At 39.2% G+C, this 24,807-nt stretch overlaps 1 protein-coding gene across 2 annotated transcripts in view; it reads left to right on the forward strand.

The window, feature by feature from the left end:
* OXSR1 (oxidative stress responsive kinase 1) overlaps nucleotides 1-24,807 on the forward strand; it is a 103,604-nt gene that overhangs the window by 58,714 nt on the left and 20,083 nt on the right. For both annotated transcript variants that reach the window (XM_058729419.1, XM_058729420.1), the window contains 4 exons: nucleotides 10,641-10,750; nucleotides 14,754-14,855; nucleotides 17,108-17,241; nucleotides 24,269-24,317. In XM_058729419.1, coding sequence (XP_058585402.1) covers nucleotides 10,641-10,750; nucleotides 14,754-14,855; nucleotides 17,108-17,241; nucleotides 24,269-24,317 — 395 coding nt within the window. The remainder of the gene's footprint in view (nucleotides 1-10,640; nucleotides 10,751-14,753; nucleotides 14,856-17,107; nucleotides 17,242-24,268; nucleotides 24,318-24,807) is intronic.

The raw sequence follows: 24,807 nt of genomic DNA on the forward strand, positions 1-24,807 counted from the left end.
TTGTAATCGTAACACCAAAAAATCACTAATCACAGATCACCAGAGCAAATGCAGTGATGAATGAAAAACTTTGAAATATTGCAAGAATTATCAAAATGTGACACAGAGACCAGAAGTTAGCAAGTGTTAGAAAAATGGTGCCCATAGACTTGCTGCGTGCAGCGTTGCCATAGACCTTCAATTTCTAACAAACACAGTATCTGTGAAACATAGTACAGAGAAGCATTAAATAATAAGGTATGCCTGTCAGATGGTATTGGGATACCAAGTTATACTAGATGACCTGGCAAAAACATCTGACAGCACAGTGGTTAGTATCAGTGTAAAGCAAGGGAAAAAATCTCATATTCCAATAGTGGGAGAATAAATTAGTTCAAATACGCATACCCTAAAACTTTGGCTTCTGGATGTATGGCGTGGAGAAGATTATGCTTACATGTGGCACAGTGTTCAAGAGCATTGAAAGTTTGAAACAGTCCCAGTGCCCTTCGTTAGTAGAACAGAGAAATAAATTATGGTTAACTTGTACATTGGAATACTGTATAGTGATGAATATGGATAGAATTACAACTGCATTTGAAAGCATTAATGATAAAGAGATAAGGTGAAAGAAAACAGTTGAAATAGGATATATGGCATGTGATTTCATTTATATAGGTTCAAAACCAGGCACAGTTTTGCTGTGTTGTTCAGAGAGGCAAAACCAAGTGGTCAAAAACTAAAGAAGAGTGGATTCTGGGAAGGTGGTGGAATAGGAAACACCAGGAATCTCTCCACACCTAGGCACAAACTGAACCAGCAGAGTCTGTCTGATGTAACTACTGTATTTTATAATTCTGCAGTTCCTTGGAAGGCATGCAAGCTCTAGGGGAAGACTTGGAAGGTAAATTGCAGTTAATTTCAGTCCATTCCTATCCCCTACCCATCGGCCTCCTGGCAGGCAACTGCACACATGTTTTTGGAGCAACTGGCAGACAGCTTGTGTGACCCACAGTGGGCACAATGGACCCTGTCTTCTAAATATCATGGATCTGTGTTCTGATCACGGATTGCTGCTTCTGCTCACAGTGCTGCAGATAAAGAGGCAGACAGCCATTGTTGTGGCACTCTGTCCCTTCTAAGTGACTTCCAGGGGACTTTAAGGGCCAGCATCTTTTTTCCTTGCCTTCTGTTTTCTTGTCTTCCCAATTTTGGAGCCAGACATTAAAAAACAGTTACATTTATGAGGAAAATTGGAAAATGACTGCACATTCCAGGAAAAGGTACAGAAAAGTCCTGAGAAGAGCTTGTTTATACTTTAGGCTGATGCTTGACCAGAGACAGCCTCTCACAGCCAAAATAAAAACAATAACCAAGAAAGCCTCAAACTTTGGGAAAGGGAGAGAATCTGATTTCCAGAATTGCCATATCATTAGATTCAAATGTCCAGTTTTTAACAAAAAAGTCACAGGGCATTCAACAAAACAGGGAAGTATAGCTCATTCAAAGGAAATAAAATAACAGTAACTGTCTCTGAAAAAGACCTGACAGCAGATCTGCCAGACAAAGAAAACTAAAGGAAGATGTGGACAAACTCAAGACTACAATGTGTGAACAAAAATGGAATTAGGAATAAGGAGAGAGAGAACCTAAAAACAAAAAGGAAATTCTGGAGCTGAAAAGTACAATAACTTGTATTACAAAATGGAAAACTCACTAGAAGGATTCAAATGCAAATGCAGATTTGAGCTGGCTGAAAAAAGAATCGATGAATTTGAAGGTAGGAAAATAGAAAGTATAGTCTGAGAAGCAGAAGGGGCAAAGATTGGAGAAAAGTGAACAGAGCTCAAAGGATCTGTTGGACATCATCAAGCAGACCAATACACATGTGGGAAGTCCTAGAAGGAGGAGAGAGAAATGAGCAGAGAGAATATTTGAATAAATAAGTGCCGAAAACTTTCCAAACTTGATGGAAAACATGGATATAAACATCCAAGAAGCTCGGTGATCTCCAAGTCGGATGAACTCTAAGAGGCCTACACAGAGACGCCGGATAATCAAACTTATAAAAGCTAAAGACAAAGAATCTTGAAAGCAGGAAGATAGAAATGACTCCTCATAATCAAGGGATCCTCAATAAGGCAGTTAGCAGATTTCTCATCAGAAACCTTGGAAGCCAGAAGGCAGTGGGCCAGTGAATTCAAAGTGGTAAAAAAAAAAAAAAAAAAAAAAAAAAAAATGTCAATCAAGAATTCTATATCTGGTAAAATCCTCCTTAAAAGTGAGGAATAAATTGAGACATTTCCAGATAAACAGAAGCTGAGGAACTTTGTTTCTGATAGATCTGCTGTCAAGAAATGATCACAGGAGTCCCACAAGGTGGAATGAAAGGACACTAGACAGTAACTTGATGCAGTGTGAAGAAATAAAGATCTCATAAAGGTAAATACATGGGCAACTATAAAAGCTAGTATTATTGTAATGGTGGATTGTGACTTCACTTTTTGTTTTGTACATGAATACATTACTAAAAACAGTGGTCTCAAAGTCATTACTGTTAACTGGTTTGTGATTCCAAAACATATTTTCTGCTTAAGAGACCAATATATTTAGAAGAATTATCATTTCATATTTGAACACTGTGTATTAAGTTATAATTTTGTGATAACAACCAACAGGGGCATAGTGCTATAAAGGAGAAGAGATTTTGTATTATTGTAGTTAGCCTGGTATAAATTCAAGATTTTAAAAAAACTTTTTTTTTTTTTTTAATTAAGTAACCTCGATGCCCAACATGAGCCTTGAACTCACTACCGCTTGATTTTGATCAAGAGTTGCATGCTCTACTGACTGAGCCATCCATGCACCTCTGCACTGGTATAAATTCAAATTCAAGTGTTACAACTTTAGAATGTTAAATGTAATCTCTGTGGTAACCAAAAAAAAAAAAAAAAAAAAAACGGTTATAGAATATAAACACAAGGAAATGAGAAAAAAATGAAGCCTTTCACAACAAAAAGTAACTAAAGTAATGTGGGAAATGAGGGACGAAACTAGAAGACATGGAAAACAACACAGTGACAGAAGTTCTTCCTCATCAGTACTTGCTTCAAATGTAAGTTGATTACTCTCCAATCAAAGGACAGATTGGCAGAACAGATTAAACAAAATACTTAATCCAGTTATATGCTCTCTGTAAGGGACTAATTTTAGATCTCAGACACAAATACATTGAAAGTGAAAGGATGGATGGAGGGCCTGGGTGGCTCAGGTGGAGCATCCAACTTTGGCTCAGGTCATGGTCTCACAGTTTGTAAGTTTAAGCCCCACGTCAGACTCTGTGCTGACAGCTCAGAGCCTGGAGCCTACTTCGGATACTGTATCTCCCTCTCTACCTGCGCCTTCCCTGCCCACAGTCAGTCTCTCTCTCTCTCTCTCTCTCTCTCTCTCTCTCTCTCTCTCTCTCTCTCTCGAAAAAAAAAAAAAAAAAACATTAAAAAAAAAGAAAGTGAAAGGATGGAAAAAAGATACTCCATGCAAATAGTAACCAAAAGGGAGCAGAGGTGGCTATTCTAATATCAGAGAAAATAAACTTTAAATGAAAAAAGTTTACCAAACAGGGGCACCGGGGTGGCTCCGTTGGTTAAGCAGCTGACTTCAGGTCAGGTCATGAGCTCAGTTTGTGAGTTCAAGCCCTGTGTCGGGCTTTTTGCTGACAGCTCACAGCCTGGAGCCGGTTTTGGATTCTGTGTCTCCCTCTTTGTCTACCCATCCCCCGCTCACGCTCTGTCTCTCCTTCAAAAACAAACAAACATTTTAAAAAATTAAAAAAAAAAAAAATCAGGACATTACCCATTAACAAAAGGTTCAATACCGCAAAAAGATATAACAATTATAAATGTTTATATACATAATAACATAGCTAGCAAAATATAGAAAGGAAATAGAGAATTGAAGGGAGAAGTGGCTCCACGTTAGTAGTGGGAGACTTCAGTACTCCACGATAATGGACACAACAGACAGGAGATAAGGAAATGAAACATTTAATACAGTACACCACCTAGAGCTAACAGACACACACACGATACAACAGGATCAGCATACACGTTCGTCTTAAGTGCACACGAGTTATTTTCTGGGGTAGACCATGTTAGGCCACATATTAAGTCCCAGTAGATTTTAAAAGATAACATACAAAATACCCTCTCTGACCCCTGTGGATAAAGTTAGAAATTAGTAGCGGAACACTAAAAGTGTCACAAATTTGTAGCAATTAAATAACACACACTCAGACAACCAATGGATAAAGGAAAACTCCGCAAGGGAAATCTAAAAATACAGATGAATGAGAGCAAAATCACTATTTATGGGACATAGCAAAACTGTTGGCTAAGGGGCAGGTTTATAGCTGTAGATACTTTATTTAAAAAATAAGATAGCAAATTAACTAGAAAAAGAAACTAAACCCAAAGCTGTAGCAGGAAGGAAATAATAAAATTTAGAGAAGAGATAAAGGAAATAGAAAATAGAAAAGCAGTAGAGAGGTGATGCTTAGGAAAGGTCACCAAAATTGACAGACCTTTAGCTCAGTGGACTAAGAAGAAATGAGAGAAGATTCAGGTTACAAAAATCACAAGTGAAGTAGATAAATCAGACAAAGTAGACTTCAGAATAAAGACTGTAATAAGAGGTAAAGAAGGGCATTACATGATGACAAAGGGGTCAGTCCAGAAAAAAAAAAAAAAGGATAAAACATCTGTAAAAATTGTGCCCCAATATAGAAGCATCTAGTTGTATAAAGTACATATTAACAAACCTGAAGGGAGAAGTAGACAGCAATATAATAAGAATGTGGTAGGTCATCTAGACAGAAAAATCAATAAGGAGACATCAACCTTAAACGATATGTTAGACTTAACATCCCAAAGCAACAGAATATTCGCTGTCCTCAAGTACACATGGAACATTTTCCAAGACAGATCATATATTAGGCCACGAAATAAGTCTTAATAAATTTAAGAGACCTGAAATGAAATCAAGCATTTTTTCTATCCACAGTGGTATGAAACTAGAAATTAACTATGTGAAGAAAATGGGAAAATGTAGGGCTATATGAAGATTCAGCAACATGCTGCTGAACAACCACTGGGTCAAAGAAGAAAAAAAAATACCTTGTGGCAAATGGAAATAGAAATGTAACGTATGAAATTTATTGGATACCACAAAAGCAGTTCTTTTCCCAATTCCCATCCCCCGCCCAAATCACCAATCTCTTGGTTCTGAAAACAAAAGCAGCTCTACAAGGGAAGTACATCATGGATAAATGCCTACCCCAAGAAATAAAAGTCTCAGACAACTTTATACCTCAAGGAACTAGAAAAAAGAAGAACAAATGAGACCTATTTAGCAGAAGGAAGGAAATAACAGACTAGGACAGAAATAAATAGAGACTACAATAACAATAGAAAAGATCATTGAAACTAAGAGTTAGTTCTTTGAAAAGATAAAATTGACAAACCTTTAGCTAGATTCACCTAGAAAAAGAGGATTCAAGGAAATAAAAAAAAAAAGTTAGAAATAGAAGGGATCATGAGAAACTACTGTGAACAATTATATGCTAGCAAATTGGGCAATTTAGAAGAAATGGATATGTTTCGGGAAACATACAACCTACCAAGACTGAATCATGAAATAGAAAACCTAAACAGAACAGTTGCTAGTAAAATGGTTGAATCAGTAATCAAAAACCTCCCAACCCTCCAGTACCATTCAGCTTCACTAGTGAATTCTACCAGACTTCGAAAGAAGAATTAATACCAATCCTTCTCAAACTCTTTCAAAAAACATAGAATAGGTGGGAAACATTAAACATACTTTATGAAGGCAGCATTACCCTGATACCAAAACCAGACAAGAATGCCACAAGAAAATTATAGGCTAATATTCTAGTGGGCATAGATGCAAAAATCTTCAACAAATATCAGTATACTCAGTTCAGCAATACATTATTAAAAGGACCATACACCTTGATGAAGTGGGTCTTATTCCAGAAATGCAAGGTTCGTTCAACATCTGCAAATTAGTCAATGTGATATACCACATTAACCAAATGTAGGATAAAAATTGTATCAGATCAACATGTGGAAAAAACATTTGGCAAAATTCAACATCCATTTATAATTCTCAATGAAGCCAGTATAGGGGGGGAGCATACCTCAACATAATAAAGGCCATATATGACAAGCCCACAGCTAATGTTATACTCAGTAGCAAAAAGCTGAAAGCATTTCCTGTAAGATCACAAACAAGGAAAAGATGCCTACTCTCACCATTTTTATTCAATGTAGTTGGAAGTACTAGCCAGAACAATTAGGCAAGATAAAGAAATTAAAATCATCCAAATTAGAAAGCAAGAAGTAAAACTGTCACCATTTGCAGTTGGCTTGATATTGAACACAGAAAACCCTGAAGACTCCCATCAGAAAACTGTTACAATATTCAAATTTAGTAAAGTTGCAAAATACAAAATCAGTACATGCAAATATGTTGCATTTCCGTATGTTAGTAATGAACTATCAGAGAAATTAAAACAATCCTATTTGCAGTTGCATCACAATAAGTAAAATATCTAGTAATAAATTTAATCAAAGAGGTGAAAGACCAGTCAGTATATGGAGAATTACAAGACATTAAAGAAAGAAGCTGAAGACATAGATATTCTTTGCCTATGAATTGGAAGAAATCATATTGTTAAGATGTACTACCCAAAATAATATACAGATTCAGTGTAACCCCTACCGAAGTTATAATGTCATTTTTCAGAGAAATAGAGCAAACAATCCTAAAATTTGTATGAATCATAAAAGACTTTGAATAGCCAAAGCAGTCTTAAGAAAGAACAAAGCCGGAGGCATCATGCTCCCTGATTTCAAAGTATAGTATGAAGCTACATTAATTAAAACAGTATGATATTTGCATAAAAACAGACATACAGATTAATGGTACAGAAAAGAAAGCCCAGAAATAAACCCATACATACATAGGCAATTAATTTTATCATAAAGGAGTTAAGAGTGTACAAGGGGAAAGGATAGTCTCTTCAATAAATGGTGTTAAGAAAATTAAACAGCCACAAGTACAAGAATGAAGCTAGAACACCATCTTACATCATATGCAAAAATTAACTCCAGTTGAACTAAAGAATGAATGTAAGGCATGAAACCATAAAATACCTAAGAGAAAGCATGGATGGCAAGCCTCTTGATACAGGTCTTGGTGATTTTTTGAATCTGACGCCAAAAGCAAAAGCAGCTAAGGCACAAAATGAACAAATAGGAATATCAAACAAAAAATGTGCTCAGCAGGGCGCATGGTGGCTCAGTCAGTTAAGCATCCCAACTTTCAGCTCAGGTCATGATCTCATGGTTCATGGGTTCAAGTCCTGCATCAGTCTCTCTGCAGTCAGCACACCCTGCTTCAGATCCCCTGTACTCCCCCTCTTTGTCCCTCCCTCCCTCCTTCCCTCCCTTTCTCTCTAAAATAAATAAACATTAAAAAAAAATCTTTTTAAATAATCTGTACAGGAATGCCTGGGTGGCTCAGTCGACTGGGCGACCAACTTCACTCAGGTCATGATCTCACAGATTGTGAGTTCGAGCTCTGCGTCAGGCTCTGTGCTGACAGCTCAGAGCCTGGAACCTGCTTCAGATTCTGTGTTTCCCTCTCAGCCCTTTCCCTGCTCACATTCTCTCTCCTTCAAAAACAAGTAAATGTTAAAAAAGATTCTTTTTAAATAAATAAAAAAAAATCTATACAGCAAAGGATATCAACAAAATGAAAAGCATCCTACTGAATGGGAGAAAATATTTACAAGTCATATATCTTGTAAGGGACTAATATCCAAAATATATAAAGAACTCCTACAATTCAATATCAAAAATGAACAATCTGATTAAGAAATGGGTAGAAGATCTGAACATACATTTTCCCCAAAGAAGACATACAGTTGCCAACAGATAAATGAGTTATTAGGGAAATGCAAATCAGAACCTCACACACATCGAGATGTCTCACACCTGTTAGAATGGTTATTATCTAAAAGACTGGAAATAACAAGCACTGGCAAGGATGTGGAAAAACCAGAACCCTTACGCACTATTGGTGGGACTGTGAATTGGTGCAGCCAATGGAAAACAGTATGGAGGTTCCTCAGAAAATTTATGGTAGAACTTTTGTATGATCTAGTAATTCCACCTCTGGGTATTTATCTGAGGAAAATAAAAACACTAACTCAAAAAGAAATATACATGTTTATTGCAGCATTATTTACAATAGCGAATAATATACAATGGGGAAAAGACAGTATCTTAATTAAGTGGTATTGAGAAAATTGGACAGCCACATGCAAAAAAGTGAAGCTGGATTGGATCACTGTCTCACACTGTAGATAAAAATTAACTCAAAGTGTATCAAAGACGTGAATGTGGGGCGCCTAGGTGACTCAGTTGGTTAAGCGTCTGACTTCAGCTTGGGTCATGATCTCACATTCGTGAATTCCAGCCCAGGGTCGTGAGTTCCAGCCCCACATCGGGCTCTGTGCTGACAGCTCAGAGCCTGGAGCCTGCTTTGGATTCTGTGCCTTCCTCTCTCTCTACCCCTCCCCCGCTCACGCTGTTTCTGTCTCTCAAAAAATAAGTGTTTAAAAAAAAAAAAAAAAAAAAAGACTTGAATGTAAGACCTGAAATGGTAAAGCTCCTAGAAGAAAACATAGATGGTAATCTCATTGATAAAGGTCTTGGAATGGATAAATTGTGGTGTATACATACAATGGAATACTATTCAATCATAGAAAATAATGAAATTTTGCCATTTATGATAATATGGATAGACCTTGAGGGTTTTGTCGTATGTGTAATAAGTCAGACAAATAATGAAATGAAACCTAATATATGTATTAGACACATTGGGGCACCTGGGTGGCTCAGTCGGTTAAGTGTCTGACTTCGGCACAGGTCATGATCTCAGGGTTCGTGAATTCAAGCCCCGCATCCAGCTCCATGCTGACAGCTCAGAGCCTGGAGCCTGCTTCAGATTCTGTGTCTCCTTCTCTGTTTGCCTCTCCCCTGCTCGTGCTCTCTCAAAAATGAATAAACATTAAAAAAAATTTTTTATATTAGACACAAACTCATAGATAGATAGAACAGATTGGTGGTTGCCAGAGGCAGGAATACAGGATAGGAAAAATGGTGAACTATTTTTGTTTTTAGTTTAAGTAAATTGAGTCTTTAAGAATATGGGCGTAAGTAGACATTTCTCCAAAGATACGCAGATTGCTGATAAGCACATAAGGATGTTCAACGTCATTAATCATTAGGGAAATATAAATTTGAGCTACAGTGAGATCCCGTCTTGCAGCCATCAGGATGGGTGCTATCAAAAAACCCCCAGGGTGCCTGGGTGGTTCAGTTGGTTAAGCGTGGACTCCTGATTTCATCCAACTCTGGAATTTGGCTCCAGAGGTCATGATCTCGTGGTCGTGAGATGGAGCCCCACATTGGGCTCTGTGCTGAGAGCACAGAGCCTAGTTGGGCTTCTCTCTCCACCCCTCCCCTGCTCGTGTGCACTACCTCTCTCAATCTCTCTCTCTCTCAAAATAATTTTTAAAAAAAGAAAAAAAAATAACCCAAGACTAGAAAATGCAGATGATGTGGAGACATTGGAACCTTTGGCCACTGTTGGTGGTAATGTAAAATGGTACAGCTGCTGTGGAAAATAATATGGCAGTTCCTCAAAGGATGAAAAACAAAATTACCAGCGTGCCTGGGTGGCTCAGTCTGTTCGGTGTCTGGCTGTTGATTTTGGCTCAGGTCATAATCTCACAGTCCTTAGATTGAGCGGGTCGGGCTCCACACTCAGCGTGGAGCCTGCTTGGGATTAGGATTCTGTCTCTTTCTCTCCCTCTCTCTCTGCCCTTCCCCCCTCCTTGTTCTACGTACATACATTTATACATACATACATAAAATTACTGTACCGTGTAATCCAGCAGTTCCACTTCTGCGTTTAGAATCCCAAAGAACTGAGAGCAGGGACTCATATAATTATTAGGACACCTATTTTCATAGCATCATTATTCACCATGGCCAAAATGTGGAAGCAGCCCACATGTCCCTCAGCGATTGAAAGAATACACAAAATATGGTATATGCATACAGTGGGATATTATTCAGCCTATAAAGTAAGGAAATTTTGTCATATGCTACAAAATGGATGGACATTGAGGACATTATACTAAGTAAAATAACCCAGCTACAAAAGACAAATAGCGTATGATTTTATTTATTTGAGGTCCTTAAGAGTATTCAAAATCATAGAAGCCGAATGTTAGAATGATGGTTGCCCGCGGCTGGGGAGGAGAAGGAGGGGTTACTGTTAATGGGTATAGACTTTTAGTCTGGAAGGACTACGCTAATAGAATGGATTGGAGCAAGGATGAAAATCTGTTGGGATGGGTCTGTGTTAAACTGTGTCTTAATTTAGTCAAGAACCTCAGTGGAAAGAAGAGAAAATGTGTTGTTTGTGGATAGGACTACAACTATATTATTTTCCTATTTACTTGTGTTAGTTGCCGTATTTCTAATACCTTGCCGTCATATCTATTTCAGACTTTGGGGTTAGTGCTTTTTTAGCAACTGGTGGTGATATTACCCGAAATAAAGTGAGAAAGACCTTTGTTGGAACTCCTTGCTGGATGGCACCTGAAGTTATGGAACAGGTACTCTTTGTCTTTTGTCTTTTAAAAATGGCTTAGGGTTTTGTTACAGAATGGAAAAAACGGAGTAGTGTTTGCTTCTGTTTGGTATACAGGTTCCCCCACTAAGGCAGAGCAGTTTGTTCCTGTGAAACCTTTGATAAGCTGAAATGGTGCAAAACGAAGGAGCAATTACCATTAATTTATCTGGAAAAATTGTTTAGCGTTCCCAGACCTAAGAAATAACTTCTTTTAGGCTTTTCTGAAAGCAGAGAACACATCTTGCTATTGGATGCACAAAATAAATGGAGATAAAGAGCAGATGTGCACACACTGGGGAAGGAGCTGGGCGGCACCAGTCTCGCGGCTCTGCGCACTACCTCCATGCCGGCTGGCTATAGGAGAAAACGCTCGAAGCCGTTTTCGCTTTTTGCCTTTTTCACAAAAGTAGAAATCCTCTGGATTTCTTTCAGTAAACAGGCACTACTGTAGGTCTTCCATAGAAGCCAGGTGACTTAACGGGAACCTTTAAAAAGTAGGGGATACAGGGGCGCTTGGGTGGCTCAGTCGGTTAAGCGTCCGACTTCGGCTCAGGTCACGATCTCACGGTCGGTGAGTTCGAGCCCCGCGTCGGGCTCTGTGCTGACAGTCGGAGCCTGGAGCCTGATTCGGATTCTGTGTCTCCCTCTCTCTCTCTCTGCCCCTCCCCTACTCACACCCCTCCCCTGCTCACACTCTGTCTCTGTCTCTCTCAAAAATAAATAAACATTTAAAAAAAAAAAAAAAAGTAGGGGATACATGTGCTACACTAACTCTGGGAGATCCGTGTCTCTGTTCCTTGGTTAAGGATCCGTCCACCGTTAACAACAGCAGCAAAAAGCCTGTAGATCTTTGTAAATGATATATAAAACTCAGGATTTCTACCACACACAACCTAAGCAATAATATAATGAAGACTGGTTCGATAGTAGTTTCCGCTTTACAAATTAAATGACCTAATCTTTGTACGTGTAGTTTCACTGCTCTGGTGTTTGAAGGACTGGTTTTGCCCACAACTCCATTTCCGTTTGCTCTGAAACAACTGCAGTCAGATGTCGCTCATCTAGCCACCTTACGGATACTCTGCTATTCTCAAATTATGCTCATTCCTTATTCCTTGTTGTACTTGTTTGTTGTCCTGTCATTTGAAGCACTTGGACCTTTCCACCTTGATTTACGTCTTCAGCTTCCCTAGTGTAGTTTTCCCCATTCTTCCCCTACCTGTCAGGCCGTTTCTCTGACTTCTTTTCTGTCTTTCCTTCTATGTCCCAGGACCTTGTTCTCGAATTCTTCTCTCACTGATGTGTCTCATCTCCACTTCCCACCTAATATGTCTTCTTTCTTTCCTTTTTTCTTTCCCTCCCTTTCTTTCTTTCTTTCTTTCTTTCTTTCTTTCTTTCTTTCTTTCTTTCTTTCTCTCTCTCTCTCTCTCTCTCTCTCTCTCTCTCTTTCCTTCCTTCCTTCCTTCCTTCCTTCCTTCCTTCCTTCCTTCCTTCCTTCCTTCCTTCTTTCTTTCTTTCTTTCTTTCTTTCTTTCTTTCTTTCTTTCTTTCTTTCTTTCTTTCTTTCTTTCTTTCTTTCTTTCTTAACATTTATTCAGTTTTTGATAGAGACAGAGCGTGACCAGGGGAGGGGCAGAGAGTGAGGGAGACACAGAATCTGAAACAGGCTCCAGGCTCTGCACTGACAGCAGAGAGCCCGACGCGGGGCTCAAACTCACCGACCGTGAGATCATGACCTGAGCTGAAGTCGGACGCTTAACCGACTGAGCCAGCCAGGCGCCCTCACCTATTATATTTTCTAAAGTATATCATGCCAGTCTTATTTCCTAAGCCTCTAGGTGGAGGTTTCCAGCTCCCTATAGATGTTTTACCTAAATGTCCTAGAAATACATCAAAGTTGGTATTGTAGAACCGAATTCACTTTCACTCCGTTATAATGCCTGTATTCGCCCTGTTGGTGAGGGAAGCATTCCCACCCTAGGGACACAACACCTGGTTCTGGGCCTGCGAGACCGACAGCAGTTTATTAGTCGCATATACACATAGGTTCAGGGAGGAGGACACTGCATGTCACATGGGGCTGTGTTCAGGAAGAGAGTAAATAAACGGTTGCTGTGGGAAACAGGCTTTGTAGTATCGAGAGAGCGAGGTGCTCCTCGGTTTCCTTGCGAGGGTGTGATTGGCTCATATGGTTAACTCTGAGGGCTGGTCAGGAGCTGAAGCCTGCTACTCAAGGCTAAGCAGGAACTTTGCTTGTCCAGGTAAGAAACAAGGTTGTTGGGCTAGGGGACTTTACCCTTGGGAACAGACTGGAGAGGGGAACTTGCACTTGGCTCATTAGAGGCCCACCTCCTTACTGGATGTCAAGGCAGCACATCATATGGAGCTTTAATTCCAGGTCTCAAACCACACCCCACCCTACCCCACCCCCACCAACCTATTTCTTCTCCTGTGTTGCTTAGGATGGAAAATGAAAATATTTAATTTTATAATGTGCTCATGCCAGTATAAAAGGAAAGAAATTTGGCAACATGGTCACATTAAGAACTTTGAAAATATTCACACCCCTTGTATCTTTTTTCATTTTAAGTTATGGAACAGGTTAAAATAGTACCATAACAGGATAAAACAATACCGTAACATAGAACAATTTGGAAAACAGGACTTACCACTACTGCCTAACAATTTTGTTCTAGTTCTTTTTCTAAAAAAACCAAACAGAGGGGCCCCTGGGTGGCTCAGTCGGATAAGTGTCTGATTCGGCTCAGGTTATGATCTTGCGGTTCATGGGTTCAAGCCCCGCATCAGGCTCTGTGCTGACAGCTCAGAACCTAGAGCCCGCTTCAGATTCTGTGTCTCCCTCTGTCTCTGCCCCTCCCCCGCTCACTCTGTCTCTCTCTCTGTCTCCCAAAGTAAATAAATGTAAAAAACATTTTTTTTAGTATTTATTTTTGAGAGAGCAAAAATGTCGCTCTCAAAAATAAACATTAAAAAATGTTTTTTTAAGAAAAAATTTTTAAAAAACATAGTTGATGCACTTTTATAATAGTATCAAAACTTGTGAAGAATTTTGTATTCTTTTTTCTTCGTAAATGCTTTATCACAAGTGATTTTCCATATTTTCATATAGAATTCATTTACATTGCTTTTAGTTGACTATGTAACATTTCTTTTAACTGAGTATCCCATACTTAATTTCACCATTTCTGGGGAACATTTATTGGGATTGCTTTTTCTTCTTCTGTTACCAAGTATAGTTAGCTTTTGCTTACTCTAGATTACTTTAATGGTTTAAAACTTGGCCCCTGGGTGGCTCAGTTGGTTGGGCGTCCAACTTCAGCTCGGGTCATGATCTCACGGTTTGTGGGTTCGAATCCCACGTCAGGCTCTGCGCTGACAGTTTAGAGCCTGGAACCTGCTTCAGATTCTTGTCTCCCTCTCTTTTTGCCCCTCTCCTGCTCATGCTCTGTTTCTCTCTCTCAAAAATAAATAAGTATAAAAATTTTTTTTAATTAAAAAAAGCTTATGAACACTTTCGTGGTTCTTGATACATATTAGAAGCTTCTTTTATTTTTTATTTATTTTTATTTATTTATTTTTTAATGTTTATTTTTGAGACAGAAAGAGATAGAGCGTGAACGGGGGAGGGTCAGAGAGAGGGAGACACAGAATCTGAAACAGGCTCCAGGCTCTGAGCTGTCGGCACAGAGCCCGACGCGGGGCTCGAACTCACAGACCGTGAGATCATGACGTGAGCCGAAGTCGGCCACTTAACCGACTGAGCCACCCAGGCGCCCCTAGAAGCTTCCTTTTAAAAGTACTTTTAGGGGCACCTGGCTGGCTCAGTCATAAGAGCATGTAACACTTGATCTCGGGGTTGTGGGTTCAAGCCCCAGGCTGGGTGTAGAGATTACTAAAAAGAGAAATAAAATAAAAGTGCTTTTAGGGTGGCAAAAGTAATCATGTACATCTTTATGTTCTTTACAGGTCCGAGGCTATGATTTCAAAGCGGACATCTGGAGTTTCGGGATCACGGCAATTGAACTGGCCACCGGGGCAGCTCCTTATCATAAATATCCACCAATGAAGGTGAGGTTCACAGTCAACATCCTACCCCAGCCCATGTCCCAGTTTCTTTTCAGAGACTAAGCCTAGGAGTGAATGGATTTGAAAAGGATGAGTTTTTATAACTGTAAAGTGGGAAGCTATTTTGAGGACAGAGGAATGGTTTATTTCTCAAAAGGAGGTGGGGGAGGAGATGAGGTTTACTTTTCATCCATTACCGGCAGTGACTCCAGAATTGTAGCCAAACATATACATGTTAGCCTGTTTGCTTGGAATGAGAAATACCTCCAGCTTTTAGTAATTCCATTTCAGTAAAATATAAATTGAATCTGAAAAGCAAGTGTTAATTCTAACTACAACCCCTTTTTATTCCCTATTTTATTTTAAAGTAGTGTTGACTTTGTGTTTAGAAAAATGGCTGAGGGGCGCCTGGGTGGCTCAGTCGGTTAAGCGTCCGACTTCGGCTCAGGTCACGATCTCGCGGTCCGCAGGTTCGAGCCCCGCGTCGGGCTCTGGGCGGATGGCTCAGAGCCTGGAGCCTGCTTCCGATTCCGTGTTTCCCTCTCTCTCTCTGCGCCTCCCCCGTTCATGCTGTGTCTCTCTCTGTCTGAAAAATAAATAAACGTTAAAAAAAAAGAAAAAAAGAAAAATGGCTTATGCTTATGGGGTGCCAGGGTGGCTCAGTCGACTAACCATCCGACTTCCACTCAGCTCATGACCTTGTAGTTCAGGGGTTTGGGCTCCATGTCAGGCTCTGCACTGACAGCTAGGAGTCTGGACCCTGCTTCGGATTCTCTATCTCCCTCCCTCCCTTTCTCTCTCTGCCCTTCCCCCACTGTGTCCTCTGTCTCAAAAACAAATGAATAAACTTAAAAAAACAAAAGAAAAATGGCTTATGCTTTTATAAAAAAGTCACACAGTCTAGAAAAACACAAATCACCCCCAATCCCACCACATAGATATGACCTTCATTACTTACACCTCAGTGCATCAAGCTAGTATGTTGCCATGAAAGTCAGAGAAGGAAGAGATTTAGGATGGGCAGAATAATCAAAATAGTCAGTTACTGCAGAGAAGGTGGAAGACTGACAAGTGAAAAAGGCTTTAGCTCTATTAAGTAGGCAGCATCAGCGATTTCTGGGATCCACGTGCTGGAGGAGTTCTGGGAAGAGAAGGCCAGATTACTAAAACAGAGCCAGGAATAGGTAAAATCAGCCATGGTTTTACTTGTTATTTTATTTTATTTTATTATTTTGCTAGGATTCTACTTTATTTATTTATTTATTTATTTATTTATTTATTTATTTTTAAATGTTTGTTTTTGAGAGAGTGCAAGCGAGGCGGGGCAGAGAGAGAGCGACAGAGGATCCCAAGCGGGCTGCACACTGACAGGCTGACAGCAGCGAGCCTGACTCCGGGCTTGAACCCACGAACTGCAAGATCATGACCTGAGCTGAAGTTGGGTGCTCAACCGACTGAGCCACCCAGGCGCCCTGACTTTACATTTTTTTTTAAAGTAGTTTGGCAGTATAAGAATGGGGACAGAGGAGGAGCCTGAGTGGCTCAGTTGGTGAAGTGTCTGACTCTTGATTTCAGCTAAGGTCATTATATCGTGGTTCATGAGTTCAAACCCCACATCAGGCTCTGTGCTGACAGTGGAGAGCCTGCTTGGGATTCTCTGTCTGTCTCTGTCTCTCTGTCTCTCTCTGCCCCTCCCCTTCTTGCTCTTGAAACAGAGAAAGAAAGAAAGAAAGAAAGAGGGAGAGAGAGAAAGAAAAAGAAAGAAAGAAAAGAAAGAAAGAAAAAAGAAAAAAAGGAGGAAGGAAGGAAGGAGGAAGGAAGAAGGGGACAAAGGACCTGAAGAAAGGGGTGTTGTGTTTGTTTTGTTTTTTAATGTTTCTTTATTTTGAGAGTGAGAGAGGGTGAGCAGGGGAGGGACAGAGAGGGAACCATGAGATCACGATCTACGCCAGAGTCAGGTACTGAACAGACTGAGCCACACAGGCGCCCTGTGAAGAAAGGTTCTAACTAAAGGACATTCATTGCTAATACTGTTGAGCCCTTGCAACAGTTACTGTTACCTGGGAAACCAGCTGTCTGTAGGATATTGTTTGTGTGGAAAAGGTCTAAATAACAGTGTTCCAAACAACTGGTCTAGATGTGAACTTTGAGAAAATATAGCCTCATGTATTGTGAGGTTGTCTATATTGAAGAATCTTGGCCACAGTACTTTACTGAATTTTCACAAGTTTATGTTGTATCGAAAATTCTTCCAGGTTTTAATGCTGACACTACAAAATGATCCTCCTTCTCTGGAAACTGGCGTTCAAGATAAAGAAATGCTGAAAAAATATGGAAAATCATTTAGGAAAATGATTTCATTGTGCCTTCAAAAGGATCCAGAAAAAAGGTAAAATATGAGATAAAGGTTACGTTTGTCTTCATGAAATATGTGAACCATTGTGGGAAGTCTAAGTATCACATACCTACATTCATGCGCACAAAATTATTTCTGCATATTCACATATATTTATTTAAATATAAACTTTAGAAAAAATATACAGAGACTATTACACTAGATTGGAAATGAAATTAATTACTTTCTCCCTTCTTTTTAGTATACAGTGTATACTCTAAATAGTTCAGCTATTTCCTGGTTACGTTTTTATAAATCTGTACATTGTGAACTCTCTGTGTTAATAAAATGCCAAGTTAGTGGGAGGACTTGTTTTCAGCTTGTACCTAAAAGTTATGAGCAAACAAGTATCTTAATGCTGTTTACAATTTTTTTTTTTAATTTTTTTTTAACGTTTATTTATTTTTGAGACAGAGAGAGACAGAGCATGAACGGGGGAGGGTCAGAGAGAGGGAGACACAGAATCTGAAACAGGCTCCAGGTTCCGAGATGTCAGCACAGAGCCCGACGCAGGGCTCGAACTCACGGACCGCGAGATCGTGACCTGAGCCGAAGTCGGACACTCAACCGACTGAGCCACCCAGGCGCCCCTGTTTATAATTTTAATAACAAAAGAAATACACATAGCCAATGTTATATCTAAGGCCATGTAATCATATATGTATTTCCTTATTGGAAAGATTTTAGTAATCATACCAAAAATTCATAGCCCTTACTTGGTAACACTAGACAGATTGGATGCCAAGTAAGTGAATAAACATGATCATCTAATGTGTGTATCTTTATGAATTAAACAGAATCAAATATGTTGGAAGTCACTGAGTACAACCTTTTATCTGTGAGGTCAACCAGCTACCTAGTCACTGAGGTGGGACTTGAATCCAAAACTTCTGATTCTGAACTAGGGTTCAGTTTGTTCTATATCTCATTTTTCTGTTTCACATACATATTCCACTCAGTTTTTTAGCACTAAGAATTTTTAAATTTTGATTTCTGTGAAGATCAACAAAAATAAAAGATTTCAATCGAAGTCATGTCTTCAGTATACTTAATGGGGCTTCAGAGTTTATTGTTGGAAATATTAGAAAAGGTAAGAAAAATAGGTAGCAAAGGTCAAACTTGTGCCATTAGAACTTTGTTTCTGAACAAATTGGTAGAAAAGATAGGAGACTTTTGCTTCTGCTTTAGTTAATTAACTAAAATAACAGACTTTGTCACAAACACCTATAAATGCTGAACAAATTTATCAAACTTAAAAAAAAAAAAAAAAACAAATCAGGGAAGAAATATCATGAACCACTCCTGTGGCTGCCCTCAGTGGGACACTGTTCCTTTTAATAACCTACTCGGTTAGATTTCAAACTCCCACGTGGGACTGGAAATGAGATCTTGGGTCCAGCCATTGGGGATCTGAACTGAGATCCCTCCTTCAGACTAAGACCTCCATAAGTCAGCCTTCTGAGTAAAAGGATGGACCAGAAAACAAAATATGTGTCCATCATCACAAAGACACACCAAAAACTCGTCTTGAATAATCAGATCCTCTGACCTGGACATTGTGTAGGTTGACAGTCTGAATTTATACTACCCATATTATCCAGGAACCCACAAGATTAAAGAGTCAAAAAGAATTATTGCCAAGCCAATTTTATTTCTGACAGAAGCAACTAGAAAACTGTACTGTTCGAACTGTTCGAAACTCGAGGTCCGTGAGGTTCCTCCAAATAATGCCACATTGAAGTGATCACAATCCGAAATTATAAAACACACAGTAAGATAGTACACAGCAAACTAGAGTCTGCAGACACAGCGAACAGGAGAATCCTTGCTCCAGAAGCTTTGGATAATGCAGAGATACCTGAAGAATCTATAAAATAAGTATATTTAAAATAATTGGGACGCCTGAGTGGCTCAGTCGGTTAAGTGTCTGACTTCAGCTCAGGTCATGATCTCACAGTCCATGAGTTCGAGCCCCACATCGGGCTCTGTGCTGACAGCTCAGAGCCTGGAGCCTGCTTCGCATTCTGTGTCTCCCTCTCTCCCTGCCCCTCCCCTGCTTGTGCTCTATCTCTCTCTGTCTCAAAAATAAATAAAAACGTTAAAAATTTAAGAAATAATAATAATTAAAATCCTAATGGAAGAAATCAAAACCATAAGAAAAGGCTATGACTGTGACCAAGAAAACAAACAAAGCTGCTTAGCAATGAAAAATAAAGTAACAAAAATGTAAAATTTAATGGATTGCCTTGAGCGTAGGCTAGACTTAGTGTTTTGCTTCTGATGAATCGAGTATGAAAAAGGAAATATAGTAGCTTCAGAGTGGAGAAACCTGGTGGACATCTCTGTCACAAGTGATCCAGGTTAACCTCACCAGTAAGAAGGCATATTGATTATTATATGCTCCCTGATACAAGGTGCAGGGCATATCACCTCTGAAATGTTCCTTCCCAAAATCTTTAACTTCAGTCTGTAGTGAGAAAACATCAGACACATCCAGATTGAGGAATAAGCTACAGACTCCCTGACCAGCACTCTTCACAAGTAAGGAAAGGGACGACTGAGGAAGTATCCCAGATTGGAGGAGGTAAAAAAACATGAAGACTAATTGAAACGTGGTGTCCTTAATTAGATTGCGGAACAGACACATGACGTTAGAGCAAAAACTGGGGAAATCTGAATAAAGTCTATAGCTTATAGTGTTATACCACTATTAATATATTAAAGACTGTAATTGGGGCGCCTGGGTTAGTTAAGTGTCGGACTCCAGTCATGATCTCACAGTTTGTGGCTTTGAGCACCACGTCAGGCTCTATGCCGACAGGAGCCTGGAGCCTGCTTAGGATTCTGTATCTCCCACTCTCTCTCTCTGCCCCTCCCCTGCTTATGGGCACGGGCTCTCTCTCAAAAATAAATAAATATAAATATTTTTAAAAATAAATTCTATAATAGTATAGCAATGTTAATGTTTTTAGTTTAGTTAATATCTTGATAATTATACCATGGTTATATAAAATGTCAGCATTTAGGGAAGCTGGTGACAGGCATGTAGGAACACTGTAGTATCTTTGCATCTTCCTATAAGCTTAAAATTATTTCAAAATAAAAAAGTTTTTTAAAAAAGAAAAATATCTAGAAGCTGTAGAACATCTATTTCCAGTTTGTAAGCCAAAATTATACCTTGTTGAGAACATTTCCAAGTTCAGAAAAAAACTTAGATGGGTTGGTTAAATAGAACAGCCAGTAAAGCACACAAAAAAGAGAATTATTTATTGACTCCTAATCAAGTTACCAGGTAGTGTTGTAAACACTGGACATACATCATCTTAACATATATCATCCCTTGAGGATGACACTATTATCTTCGCTGTTTTACGAATGAAACTGAAACATAGGTTAAGTACCATTGCCCAAAGTCACACAGCCAGAAAATGTTGGAGCTAGAATTGCCACCCATACAATTTGACTGTAGAATTCCTGCTCTTAATCACACTACACTATATTGAGGAAATGGCTCAGAATGCAACACGGAAAGATTTTTAAAAATGGAAATAGAGGGGCGCCTGGTGGCTCAGTCGGTTAAGCTCCCGACTTCAGCTCAGGTCATGATTTCGCAGTCTGTGAGTTCGAGCCCCGCGTCAGGCTCTGTGCCGACAGCTCAGAGCCTGGAACCTGCTTCAGATTCTGTGTCTCCCTCTCTCTCTGACCCTCCCCCGTTCATGCTCTGTCTCTCTCTGTCTCAAAAATAAATAAACGTTAAAAAAAAAAAATTTTAAAATGGAAATAGAAAAGAATGATGAACATTTGGGAGACAGAATGAGAAGGTTCAGTGTGTGTGTGTGTGTGTGTGTGTGCATGTGCATGCATGCATATGTACATCCACGTGTACATACATACACATGCACATATAGAGACTTTCCAGGAGAGATTAGAGAGAATGGGAGAAGCAATATTCAAAGAAATAATGGCTGAGAATTTTGTAGAATTGATGAAATACCTATATCCTCAGATTAAAGAACCATCCCCCCAAATTCCAAGCGGTATTTCCCTTTTCCCATTTGTACACGAGTCATGAAACTACAAAGGCAAAGAGAATCTATTAAATGCAAACTGAGGGGGCAGATTACCTATTGAGGAATAGCAGGTAGACTGATAGCCACTTTCCCAATAATAATCAGTTGAGGCCAGAATATACCGGAATAATGCCGAAAGAAAATTACTGTTAACCCAGAATTCTCCATCCAGTCAAACTCTTATTCAAGAATAAGCATGAAATTGAGATTTTTTCAGACAAAAATTTCCAATCACGTTTTATCAAAGAACTCCTATAAATTTTACTTTATCATTATCAGGGAAATATAAATCACAACCACAATGAGATACCACCTCAAACCTGTAAGAATGGCTAAAATTAACAACTGAGGCAACGACAGATGTTGACGAGGATGAGGAGAAAGAGGAACCTCTTGCACTGTTGATGGGGATGCACACTGGTGCAGCCGCTCTGGAAAACAGTGTGGAGCTTCCTCAAAAATTTAAAAATAGAACTACCCTACAACTCAGCAATTGCACTACTATGTATTTATCTAAAGGATACAAAAATGCTGATTCTATGGGGCACGTGTATCCCAGTGTTTATAGCAGCGCTATCGACAATAGCCAAAGTATGGAAAGAGCCTTAATGTCCATCGACTAATGAATGGATAAAGTAGATGTGGGGTGTGTGTGTGTTTGTGTGTGTGTGTGTGTGTGTGTGTGTGTGTGTGTGTGTATGTGTATATATATATATATATATATATATATATATATATATGTGTGTGTGTGTATATACATACATATACATATATACACACACATATATATATACATATATATTCACGCATATATATACACACATATATGTATATATATACATATATATTCAGCAATCAAAAAGTGAAATCTTGCCATTTGCAACAACGTGGATGGAACTAGACTGTATTATGCTATGCGAAATAAGTTAGAGAAAAACAGATATTATATAATTTCATTCGTGGAATTTAAGAAACAAAACAGATGAACATAGGGTAAGGAAAGCAAAATTAAGATAAAAACAGAGAGGGAGACAAACCGTAGGACTTAAATACAGACAACAAACTGAGGTTGCTGGAGGGGAGGTGGGTGGGGGGGAAGGGATAAATGTGTGATGGACATTAAGGAGGGCACTTGTTGGGATGAGCACTTCTATGTAAGTGATGAATCACTAAATTCTTTTCCTGAAATTAATATTACACTATATGGTAACTAACTTGGATTAAATATATATACATATGTATATATGCAAACTGTTGACCATACTGAAATCTTGATTGAATGAGAACATAGAGGGGGTGCCTGGGTGGCTCAGTTGGTTGAGCATCTGACCTCGGCTCAGGTCTGATCTCACTGTTGGTGAGTTCGAGCCCCGCGTCGGGCTCTGTGCTGATAGGTCAGAGCCTGGAGCCTGCTTTGCATTCTGTGTCTCTCTCTCTCTGATCCTCTCCCGCTCACACTCTGTGTCTCTCCCTCTCAAAAATAAACATTAAAAAACATTTTTTTTTGGTACAATAATTAATAACACAGGAAGGGTAAAGTCTACTTTCAGTTTGCATAGCACATTCAAATCTGTTTTCTCAATCTTCTTTGAAGCCCTGGTTCTTCTCAAGTGTGAATGCACATTAAAACCACCTGGGAAATTTTTAAAAACTACTGATGCCCCCCCCCCCCCCCCCCCCCCACTGATTCTGCTTTAATTGATATGGGGTACAGCCTGGGCATTGGGATTTTTTTTTGAAACTCCCAGATAGAATAGTACGTACACAGTCGTATTTAAGAACCAGTGCCTTCAGGGGCTTGACCAGGTAGGTAATACAGAACCTTAGAGAAGAGATTTGCTCAGAGTTACATAGTGGGATATGTGGTGTAATCAGGTCCAGTCTCTTAAGTGTAGTATTGTTTATTCTTTATTCTCAAACATACTATTTAAAAGTTTGTACAATTGACAGTGATGATGCCTTTATCTGTACAGTTAAAAACTGAATTTAGAGTCAATTTGGGGAATATATACATTACTTTTAGAATCTTCAATTTTTTAAAGGAAATTGTGAGATCTATTTGTGTGCGTGTGTGTGTGTGTGTGTTTTGAGATAGAGTGCAAGCAGGGGACGGGCAGAGAGAGAGGGAGAGAGAATCTTAAGTAGGCTCCATGTCCAGTGCTGAGGCTGACTCAGGGCTCAGTCTCACAATCATGAGATCACAAACTGAGCTGAAATCAAGATGCTTAATCAACTGAGCCACCCAGGCCCCATCAGATCTATTTTTAAGACTATGTATTTACATAAGTTGAAGGCTGGCAAGCAGCCACATGGCAAGAAGCAGCTTGATTTGGTCCATTTCCTCTATGTGAGATTAAATTTATTTTTACGACTTGTTAAAGTAGATATTGTCTATATTATTGGGAAATAATATTCTTGAGAAAATAATAGCAAGTATATTGGAAGCCACTAAGAAATCATGATTCCAAAAGAAACATTTCACTAATGAATTTTGCAAAGAACCTACAATAATTATTATCAGAACATTTCTATTTGGGTTTTCTTCTCTACTCAATGTCTTGTACCGAGTTTATCCTGCTTTTTGCTTTTTAGCCCGTTAAGGAAAGTGGAGAACACTGAGATTTTATCTTGCTGCTCAAGAAATCATTTTCTCATTTTTTTTTTTTTTCAACGTTTTTTATTTATTTTTGGGACAGAGAGAGACAGAGCATGAGCGGGGGAGGGGCAGAGAGAGAGGGAGACACAGAATCGGAAACAGGCTCCAGGCTCCGAGCCATCAGCCCAGAGCCTGACGCGGGGCTCGAACTCACAGACCGCGAGATCGTGACCTGGCTGAAGTCGGACGCTTAACCGACTGCGCCACCCAGGCGCCCCTCATTTTCTCATTTTTGAAGATGGAAACCCACAGTTACACTTGAATTAACTATTAAAACGTTCTTTTCTGGTTTTAGACCAACAGCAGCAGAACTGTTAAGGCACAAATTTTTCCAAAAAGCAAAGGTAAGAAATGCAAACTTTTGATTTTATGTGTTCGTGTGACCTACCTCAGCTACCTAAATTAGATTCACTGCTCAGAAATTGTTTTATCTTTAGATGATAATGTTTGGAAAAGTGATCCAAAAGTGATGTTTGGAAAAGTAGATCAAATAATTGCTGGGGGCATTATTTGTACAACCTTTGGTAATTAAGACACATGCTTTAGAATTGGTAAATGTGTTTTTCATATAAATTAAACATCAGGTTAAACTTAGAACAAGAACAATGAATATTGCCATTATAAATACAATCTGTGAAAAATACTGAACTCTCAGTTCAAAGGTTTTACTACTGAATTTGGTTAAACTCTCATTTCCCAAAGCTAACGGGTAAGTGTGATGTTACTGTAGTTGGAAGTGTGGGACCATGATCCTAAAGGACCTAGGGTAAAGCAAACTTTTCATTGATAATATTCATACAGCACACTAAGGCTCTGTCTCAGTTTGTGAAACCA

Source organism: Neofelis nebulosa, chromosome 5 (genome assembly GCF_028018385.1).
Source record: "Neofelis nebulosa isolate mNeoNeb1 chromosome 5, mNeoNeb1.pri, whole genome shotgun sequence".
In the NCBI taxonomy this organism is placed as follows: domain Eukaryota; kingdom Metazoa; phylum Chordata; class Mammalia; order Carnivora; family Felidae; genus Neofelis; species Neofelis nebulosa.